At 31.2% G+C, this 11,138-nt stretch overlaps 1 protein-coding gene across 1 annotated transcript; it reads right to left on the bottom strand.

Moving 5' to 3' along the window:
- Nucleotides 1-9,248: 9,248 nt before the first annotated feature.
- On the bottom strand, nt 9,249-10,212 carry LOC132040478 (tyramine N-feruloyltransferase 4/11-like). The gene has a single exon (XM_059431125.1). It carries the CDS (start codon nt 10,148-10,150, stop codon nt 9,401-9,403), a length of 750 nt encoding a protein of 249 aa, XP_059287108.1. The 5' UTR covers nt 10,151-10,212; the 3' UTR covers nt 9,249-9,400.
- Nucleotides 10,213-11,138: the final 926 nt, after the last annotated feature.

Here is an 11,138-nt window from a genome sequence, read left to right as displayed (position 1 = left end):
ATCTAGCATTCCTTTTTTTACAGCACTTAGAATCCAAGAAAGAACTATAGCATTAACTCTTTCCCACCTATTCCACATAGATTCAGGATATTTATCTTTACTACACGATCCATCAACTAGACCTATTTTATTTCTTCCCAATAATGCAAGACGCATTGAATTAAACCATATAGTGAAATTTTCAACACCAGTTAATTGAAAAGAGATAAGTTGTATACCACTTTGATCAGCAGGAGATAAAAATAGAGGATGATTATAGTCAATTTCTTGACCTGCTTGCGTGATGCTATCGCCATTATTGCCTGTGTTATTGATCGAACCTCCATTGTTGTTCCTTGAATCTTCAACCGCCATTGACAGGAATTTCAAAGCTTCTCAGATTTTTCGAGTTTATGCGGATACAATTTGAAAATTGAATCAACATAGCAGCTTATTATGTTGTGTAGCCTCTGATACCATGTGATTTTATGGGCAAAACACATTAGGTTACAGAATTTAGAAGTAGGTAGAAGAAGAAGGGAGATTGAGTTGTAGAGAGAGAAATATTCTCACTTCAATTTTATTCAACTGCCTTGTATATTGTGTATACAGGAATATATATACAAGTATGTAAAATGTGTAACTAACTAACTAACTTTGTGACACCATTAACTCACTTAATGACATAGTGAAAGTACACATATACCCTTCTAGTTACAAGCCTTTATTCTATTTCTTCTACATAAGTGAATTGAAGAAATCCTATTAAGGTATTAAGCATCCTTAGTATATTTTCTTGTTGTCTGGTTTATCATCGTTAACCGTTTGTAATTGTTAACTGCCGCATGACGCCCTAATTATTTCGTTCACAATAGGTGTGAAGAAGAAAAGGGGCTATGGACAAAAGAGATATTTGGAGAGGCATCCATTAGCGAGTTGTGTAGCGAGATTCACAGTGCAATTAGAAGTAGGAGAAGGATTAAGGCAAAGGGAAAAAAGGGGATTTAAACAGGAGATATTGAAGAAGATTAGAGATGCCTGTGATACTGATACTGAAGCTGCCACCATTGTTGCTGAGGTTTTGTGGGGTTCTTCACCTTGAAATTATTTGTCCAAACAGGAACATGAAGAGTAAAGAAAATAATTGGTGTATAGGTATGGTTTTTTTGAAAATTTTTGGTAATTTTGGTGGATTAATTTTATGTTTACTTGTGTATGTATGTATGTATGTATGTACTTCTTGTTGTAAAGGGGTCCTGAAATAAATTCTTAGATTATTTTAATTCAGATTAGATTTAGTTAATTCAAGGCTTGGTTTTGGTAATAGAGTTTTTGAAATTTAGTTGGTTCACAACTCGAAATATTTTAGTTACGTCTAGCTAAATTCAGTTGTTTTTGCCTGAATTTCGTGCACATACAATTGAAGGTTAGTCATTGTTAATTACTTGAACTAAGCATAAATATTTGAAACTCTAGTCATATATAATTTCATCGGATCCCCTGAGACGTTGATCATCCAAAGCAAATTAGATTGGCCTACTCCTTCTGTTCAAATGGATTTGAAACTAAATTCCTCCTCAGGAGAATATATAGACGGGGCGATACGGGTGAATTAATAATATAAATTCCACTTTCGATTCACTCGAGGGATCCGAACAATTCGAGAGGACACCACTGATATGATTTGTTGTAAACATCATGTCCGGTAAAGTTCTTTCATAGAACCAAACGGTTGTTCACATTTCAACTGCTATTAAGAACTAGGAATGGTAGATGATGACCAGCCAGTACTGCAGAAGATCGGATAAATTGAAATATATTCATTAAATGGTGTGTAGCATATTCGAATCTACGTATATGCGTCCGACATATGTAATTATTGTTATTATTATTTAACATTTATACTTTGTCCAATGCCTTTCAGAGTTGAATTACTTATGTTATCTGTCACAGTTTTATATGGGACCAGATGTAAGTGTGTGGTGGGTTGTCTTGTGGAATTACTTCAATTCATGCTTGAGAAAGTTTGATGAAAGATTTAACGCGTATTTTTTTTATCTATTACTCCTATTATTGTACTTATTGTTATTATTTATTTATTTATTTTCCTTGACATTTTGCGTATAGAGAAAAAGATTGACCCAAAAATTGTAGTTTGGTGGTTGCCATGTGTGTACATGTTACGGAAAGTGAAGCATATGCTTGCGCTACAAGAAAAATGAGAAAACAAAAAGAAAGAAAGAACGAAAGAAAGAAAGAAAGAAAGAAAGAAAGAAAGTTGAGAGGGTCTAAATATTAATTGTTTTAGTAAATTAAATTTATTCTAAAATAATCGTTTAAAAAAACTAAGAAGTAACTTACTCCATTACGTTTTTTTCAAATTTGCTCTTCCTAGTTAGTGGAATGGTAAATATACTTACCTACACCGAGTGTTGATCTAGAATTTAGAGATTCTCCACTCTACTGTAAAGGTAGCCGTATTGCAATTACATGGTCCAAATTAGGGGTGCTTATCGATCGGTACAGTTCGATTATGGGAATTATTGATTCTATTTATCAGTTTTCGATTTGTAAATATGTTAAACAAAAACCAAACCGATAAGATACTCGTTATCGATTTTTGGTTTATCGATTTTTAGGCCTTAAGTTTGGTTTTCGGTTTAACCGATAAGAAAATGCTCCGCTTTATTTTTTTTGATTTCTCTTATTTTCATATGTTCTTATATAATACCTTCATGCATAAAGTCTATACAAATTACAAGACAAAACCTATAAAATGCACTGTAGCAATCTTTCAAAAATAAAACAAGGTCAAACCCATTTGTTCATTTGAGAAGTGAGGGAGAGAGGCATAGATAAAGAGGCATCGCAAGTCCTAGTTTCTTATGAGAATTGAGACTTTGAGTGAATGAGCGTGTCTAGAATAAGTAATTTAGAAATAGGTTTGTATTTAAAAATTAAAAGTTAAAGCCACTAATATGTAATTAGTGATAAAAACGTAAATCAATATAAGCTTATTGGTTATCGGTTTAACCATTAACTAAATCCTTAAAACCGGAAACCGAACCGATAACCCAATAAAAAAATTTACAAAACCGTTTACAAACCGTTAACCCAATAACCCGATATCGATAAACCAATAGTGTTTTTATTGGTTTGGTTTATCGGTTAAACCGATTTTTGCGCACCTCTAGTCCAAATAGAGTAAGCATTTGATCGATTGGATCAACTATGGGTTGTGGTTCGAGTTGTGTCTTTTCGATTTACATAGCCAAATAAAAATAAAAACATGTAACATTAAATGTAAGACCAGCAACGGAAGAGAAGCTGGGATAGCAAGAAAAGATTATTAAAATTTTGACGAAGAGAGAAAGAGAAAATTTGGGAGAAGAGAAAGGGTTTGTTGGGAGAAGAAACCATTTAATGATATTTTATGCTTAAAATAAAAAGGAAGAAAAACGGTACAAATCCAGAGAAAATTAAATAAAGACTTGTTCATTTAATATTCCACTCGTATACATGCTTGATTTTGTTACGCACCATACAGACTGCAGTAAGAATTTGTGTATACTAAAAAAGTTTTAAAAATTGTAGCAGCAAGAATCGAACCAGCGTCCCTGGGGAGGAGAACCTAGCGCTTCACCACTGGCACCTATATATATATATATATACACAGAGTTTCAACCAAGGTGTCTAGGTGGCGTGGCACCCCCACAGTCCTACATAGATCCGCCCCTGTTTACACCAAACAAATGCAATTTACCATGGTTAAGTGATTTAGGGCCCGTTTGGCCATAAATACCAAAAACTTTTTCACTTTTTTTGGAATTTTTGAAGTTGGAGTTGTGTTTGGCCATAGTTTTTGAAATTGTAGTTTTTGGTGAAATGTAGTGTAAAAAAGTGGAAAATGTTGAAATTTTTTGAAAAACAAGTTTTTCTTGTTTTCAGTATTCCGGAATACAACTCCAGAAAAAAGTGAATAATTTTTATGGCCAAACGCTAAAAGTAAAAAAAGTGAAAAAAAATTCCGGAAAAAAGTGAATAATTTTTATGGCCAAACGCCCACTTAATGAAATGAATGTATACCTCAACTAATTGTGATTAAGTGCTAATTGTATATCTTAGGAAACATGTGATACATCCATTGATTTGGTGTAAACACCCCCGATGTGGGTAAGGGAGACAATTAAGGAGATAAATATGGTAGTTTAGATAAATATTCTTGTGATTGAGACAATTAAATATCTTTTCTTAATGGGTGGGCAAAAATGTTAATAAAACAACTAATATGGATAGTAGATGGCATGAATTAAATTTTGTTTATGATTCACAAGGCGGAAGAGGGCCAAAAATGCTATTAACTAGTAGAAAAACTAGAATTACATGGGGATTTTCTTGGGATTTTTGAAGCAAAATTTGCACGTAAAGAAATTTCATGCGGATTTTCCTGCCAATAAAAATCCGTTGGAAAAAAGCTCGTGTGTAATTATTACCTGCTGATTTAAAATTCCCCAGGTAACTTACTTGGGGATTTTAACTCCGCATGTAAATTACCTACGGATTTTTTCTCATGAAATACTAAAAATTCGCAAGTAATTTTTGGTAAAAATTTGTGAAATAAAGGAATTTTCTTGTGACTTTTTTGGCAAACAATTCCGCATGAGAATTGCGAAAGAAATATTAATCATTTTAATTATTCTATTTAATTTATTTCTTGTCTACAATGTTTTTCCATTCTATTTTGTCTTGTTTTTCTCCATATTAAATGTATTTTCTGGTCTACAACATTTTTGTTTGGAATTTCATTTTTACCTATTTTAATGTTTTTTTGTTTACCAATACTAATCTGTTAAAGAATGTACAAACACCCAAACCATACCTAAGCTACCCAGTGCCCTGCAGCAACCCCCCTGTCTTTATCAATTGGTTAAACCCCCTACCCTTATATATTTATTTACTAGTCTCAGCGTACGCGCTTTGCGCGTGACAAAAGCGTGAACCTAATTTGACAACAAACACTATTTGGAAAAAAAGTCGGCTTAAATTCAAATTTCGCCGTTTATCCATCGCTAAATTGCTAGTAGCTAAATTGCTTAAAATGCCTTTTTTTATTGTACTTTTTTATTTTTGCATTGTACCAAAACCTTACCTTTGAATATTTTCTCAAATTCCTTAGCTCTCTCTGGCGCTAGGTCCCTATTTGGTTTCAGCAATTCCACTCCAGAACTGTCATTTGGCTCAATCGGAAAAATAGTCATTTCTCTTCATTTTCCCATCGAATCCCACAATAGAGTTGAATTGTGTATTAACGTTGTTCTGGTAAACGAATTCTAGACTAATTTGAATAGTCTATTATATAGGATTCAATGACCAAATTTTAGTTGGTTTTGAAGTCCTAAATAATAGGAGATAATTAAATATTTTAATTTTGAAAGGACTAATAGTAAATAATAATTTTGTCCATTGTAATGTCTTCTAATGAAGTGCAAATAATTCAATCAACATATAAACTAATGTTGTTTTCTGTTATTTCAAATCGTCCAGCATATGCATCTCGACTTTCCTGATGATACTTTAAAGCTTAAATCCTCTGAGTGGCATGTTATTTATTTTTAGTTCCCAAAAATTAAATTCTTCCTTCCTAATTGAAAATATATTATTTTCATAAAATTCTTAATCCCATCCCTTATGTGATTTATGAAAAACGGTAACTTCAATGACATGAAATTTAGAAAATCATTTTCGCTAAAAAAAAAAGTTATGTTGAATAATAAAATAATTTGAAACTATCGATTTAGCTGTTGTCCACATGGCACATATCAAACACTCTACTAAAGATTAATGACTAAATAGTAATGGAGGGGATCCAATCCCTTCGCCTCAGGCACAAAGCAATTGAAAAAGAAATAATGAGCAATACATTCTAATTCTTAAAATAAATACTTTTTATGAACAAAACCTAAACAATAGCCTATTATGTAATGGAGAACTTTCTGTCAACATAGTGAATTTTCTGACCTCATCGTTTCAACATAGACCCTCTTGCAAAGCCAAACTTTGAAATAAATAAATCAAAAATTTAAAGAAAATATGCAATAAAAACTTCTTGGAAGTAGCAAGAAATCACCAGACGTGGACGTAAAAGTTCTCTTACTTGGCTTAATGCAAACTGTTCTTGAACTCCGGTTGAGACCCTATGATGTGCGATGAAAGTTTCTGTTGAAATCAAAAATATAAAATCAAAATTTTAGCTGATTTTAAATCACTAAATATAAGAAAAATAGTTAAATTAAAATTTAGTTTAAGGTAGCGAACGACATTTTTCTAAGGGCTTTGTACTTTTAATAGTTTTCTAACTTCTTTTTGCCTTCGAGCTAGGAAGCAAGTAGATGAAATCAGCAGGACGAAGCAATTGAATTTGTGGTGTCAATCAACCAATCTATGATAAAATAAGAAAATAATCAGATCATTAATCATACAAAACAGAAAACTCTAACCACTTTTTGCCTTCGAGCTAGGAAGCAAGTATAAGAAATCAGCAGGACGAAGTAATAAAATTTGCCGTGTCAATCAACCAATCTATGATAAAATAAGAAAATAATCAGGCCATTAATCAAACATCTATCAATCATGTACATGTATAACGTATGTAAATTATAAAATATTGTATAATTGAAAACGAGCACAATCTCAAAAGAAAAGATTATCGAACATGGTTTTAAGAAGGTTTTTTTTCCCATTGCTAAAATTCTTTTATAGCTGTACATATGCACTTTTCTAGCCCTAGTAAAATTTTATTTGACACCAAAATATAAAAATATAGTGTTGCATAATTTTATTTGACCAAAATATGAAATCATAGTGTGCAATAACAACTTTACTTTTAAAATTTAATATAAAAAAATAATAAAATATTTATGACCCTAGTTCACGTTAGAAGTCATGTCTTCTAAAAAAAGTTGGCAACAAATTTTTATGGAAACAGAAGTCCTAAAGCTTATGGTAATTTCCACGTGAGGTGCAATTATTTTAACAAAAACTTAGTTTATGGTAACTTAATTTCCACGTGAGGTTCAATTTAGTCCTAAAGTTTATGGTAACTTAAATACTTCTATTATTAAAATCTTACGGTAATGGAATCCTAATGTGACTTATTGTACTTTTGATATAGTATTATTTAATTATTTAGTGTAATAAATTAGATAAAAGATATCTCAAAAGAAAAGGTTATCGAACACGGTTTTAAGAAGGGTTTTTTTCCCTTTGCTACAATTCTTTTATAGCTGTTCATATCATGTTTTCCAGTATCAATATTGGATGTTTAGTATATACTATTTCTGTTTCCTCGACCCTACTTGAGTACTGAGCTACCAATCGCTTACTACTATCATCGTTTATTGCTTCATTTTCTTTCATGGGTGTAGCACGTTTTTTCTAATTCCTTCCGGAAAAAACTGGACCTTATCCCCGAATTTTATAAAAACATAGTGTAGTAGAATTTTATTTAACACCAAAATATGAAGATATAGTGTGCAGTAACAACTTTATTTTTAAAATTTAATATAAAAAGATAATAAAATATTTAGTTCACGTTAGAAGTCATGTCTTCTAAACAAAGTTGACAACAAATTTTTTATGGAAATAGAAGTCCTAAAGTTTATGGAATTTCCACGTGAGGTGCAATTATTTTTAAAAAAACTTACCTTTTTAGTTGATAATTTTGGAGAGAGAAAAAAATACAAAGTCCCAAAGTTTGTGGTAACTTAATTTCGACGTGAGGTTCAATTTAGTCCTAAAGTTTATGGTAACTTACATACTTCTATTATTAAAATTTTACGGTAATGGAATCCTAATGTGACTTCTTGTATTCTTTTGCCAAAAATATATTATTAAATTATTTAGTGTAATAAATTAGATAAAAATAGTGAAATTATTATTTTGTCTATTACGGAGTCTTTTAATGAAAGGCAAAAAGTTCATCAACATTTCTAAGGCCCTTCACACTTTTAATATAGTATAGATTAGAAAGATATTTGGTTGCCTAATTTAATTCGTTGAAGACAGGTAACTTTAGGCGGAAGCTTTATAAGGCAAATTTTAATGCTTAAATATTCGATGAGGTACAATGCCATCTCCCAATTCCCTTCAATAAATCTTTAATACCCTTCAACAAATCAATATCTAAGATATTTATTTTCTCTATTTTAATTTTGTTTCAAGAATTGTAAGGATAGATCAAAAATTCTAATTTCTATCTTTCTATATATTTCTTCAAATATAACCAAGTGAATAAAATTATGTCCATTCTTTCAATGATTAATAGACTGTTCATACAATGTATGTTTTTTTCTTTAAAAGAAAAACAAGAATATAATTTTGGGAATTAGATATTTTAAATAAGAAATAATTTGATAACATTTATAACTATACCTTGAATAAAACATTAGATACCTTTAAAAAAATATTATTTTCTTAAAGCAGATCCCTCTATTGAAGGAGACAATTAAACTTACACGTTAATAATAAATATAAATGAATATTTCTCTACTCAAAAGTTATACTGAATTACTCAATAATTAAGCATGGATTTCAAAATTTACAATTGATTTTTTCTTCAAATATACCCAAGTAAATAAAGTTATATCCCATTCTTCAATAACTAGTGCACCGTTCATACAATGGGTGATTTCCAAGAAAAAAAAAACCTCCCATATCTAAACTTCATGCCTTAGTCAGCCATTAGAGCAGACACATTTGCTATGGAACAGGTTTCTGACGATTTATTAATAGTTAAATTTCTCTTTTGAAATTCTATGCAATTTTATGGAGTTCAATTAATTTAAATTTTATGAAATTCTAGATCATGGGCACAAAAAGAGAAAGCATGAACAATTAATAGAGAATATTACCTAGCTAATAATTCTAGATCAATAAAGTCATAATTAAATAAGTTGGGAAATCTTATAATCTAAACCTATCTTGAAGCTACTTTGCTACTTATCTAAAGTTAAAAATTAAAAATACAATTTATATGTTAATTAAATTAAAAAGAGATGACAGATGTAATCTTATGAAAGCTATATTTACAATTGTAAGTTCTAGCTTGAAGTCCAAAGGTAAAATAATATTAATGCTTAGCGACGTCTATATTAAATTGAAAAAGAAAACGTGAAAATATTTAATGATAAACAAAAATTAGCATGATAGTGAACATGTTTGAAAAATACAAGAGCAAAAAAGCCATGACGAAAATTTTAAAGAAAGAAAAGTATCGACAACAAATCAATATATTTAAATTCATGTATAGATAGGATAAATTTTAAATAAAACACAATACAATACACACTGAACACTCTTCTTTTACAGAAGTAAATAAGAAGAAATTTATTGGAATTTAAGGTAATAAAAGAATTAAAAAAAACTAACAACCCCCTCCATCACTTTTCTCCTTATCAGCATACTTTTGAAGCGCTTCACCGCACAACCTCGCATATCTACACTCATCAAACATTTCAACTCCCATGTCTATGTATAAATCATTTACCATCTTATTCCAAGCTGCACTTATTGCCTCCACCGAAACGAACCCGTTGTTAGCAGCAATGGACACAACAGTACCAAACAACAGTCTTCCCATTCCCAACTTACGATAACTCTCCCTGAAGTAAAGATCCTCGACATGGAACCCAGGTTTATCATAGAAGCACGAATAATTAGCGTAAAAGAAAGCATATCCCGCCATAAAAACATCATGTTTATCGTTGCCGTCATCATATTTGGACCTGAATTCCTCCGCCTGTCCTTCAACGACGGGGAATTTAAGGTCGAACTTTGTAAGGACGGGCTTGAACCCTTGGTCCGTGGTATGCTTGGATTCGGTAAAAGGAGTTGGTGAGACTTCGAGTACAAGTATGGTTGGCCCGTAGTACAAGGGAAGAGGGTTTTCTTTAAAGAGTAAGTTCCCTAAGGAGGATTCAGTGGCTTTATAGAGATGAGCGTCGTTATGGTATGCATGGTTTTGGTAAATCAGTTGGTATATATGGTGAAGGTCAGCTTTCGTAGCCAGACGGAGTCTTGTGTAGATCTTTTCCTTGATCGTAACATTGTTTTCCGATGTCGAGTTGGTGGTTATGGTTTCAGATAAAGTTGGTTGTTGAGGAGCAGCAGCCATGGGATATTCTTAAGTTATATTAGCATTTGAGAGGGTTGAGGTTTCAGATAAAGAAAATAAGGCAAGGAAATGTTGAAAGGAATATATATAGGATGAAGGGTTTGTGATGGGATACTGTTTGGAAAGATTGTAGGATGATAATGGTTACTGGATATTTGATTCCTTTTTCCATTCTTTATATTCCTTCTGTCCCGAAAAGATTGTCCTTCTTTTCTTTTTAATCTGTCCCAAAAAGATTGTCCTATTTCTATATTTAGAAACAATTTAACTTTATGAGATGATTAACAGGTTGTCCCAAAAAGATCTTTTTTTTTTTGGTAAATTGGCATACGATGTCACTTGTTAATAAGTATATAGCCCATCAAACTTGCCAGCAAGTTCTATTTTGGCACCTAAACGCATGATAAAATGTTCATATTTGGCATTCTTACTTTAAATTTTAATTTTTTTCGCAGATCTCAAATGCCCATTACGTAGATAAATTAACCATTTAATATGAATTAGTCTGAATAAATCATAAAACCTCATGCATGTTCCAATTAAAGATAATGTGTTGTATAATTAAAGGAGATGACATAGTTTAAATGGTTAACTTATCATATAGTGACATTTGAGATCATGTACAAAAATTATTTTTAAATTTTGAACCGAAAGTATTTAATAGGAACACTTTATCATGTGTTCAGGTACTCAATTGGAACAAACAGTAGCTCGAGTGTCTAAATGAAATTTACGGACAAGTTTGAGGCGTTGTCCGTGTATTAAGCCAATAATTAAAAAAAAAAATATTTCTATTATATCTAAGCCTCTAAGGAGGACTAACACAGCATCAAATACTTGTACCAAAAGCTTTACAAATTGTACATGTAATGAATGCTTGTAAACTTTAGCCAACTATTCTTTTTATCCCACGTAGACATATGTCATAGTACTTAATATTTATTCTCTTCTCATGTATAGACATATGCACTTCAATTTTAATTATCCG

The sequence above is a fragment of the Lycium ferocissimum genome, chromosome 12, assembly GCF_029784015.1.
Source record: "Lycium ferocissimum isolate CSIRO_LF1 chromosome 12, AGI_CSIRO_Lferr_CH_V1, whole genome shotgun sequence".
In the NCBI taxonomy this organism is placed as follows: domain Eukaryota; kingdom Viridiplantae; phylum Streptophyta; class Magnoliopsida; order Solanales; family Solanaceae; genus Lycium; species Lycium ferocissimum.
The sequence above is the reverse complement of the archived record's forward strand: the minus strand, read 5'-3'. Positions and strand labels throughout refer to the sequence as shown.

Coding starts and splice junctions, on each gene's coding strand:
- LOC132040478 (XM_059431125.1), bottom strand. CDS start 10,150: ATGGCTGCTGCTCCTCAACAACCAACTTTATCTGAAACCATAACCACC.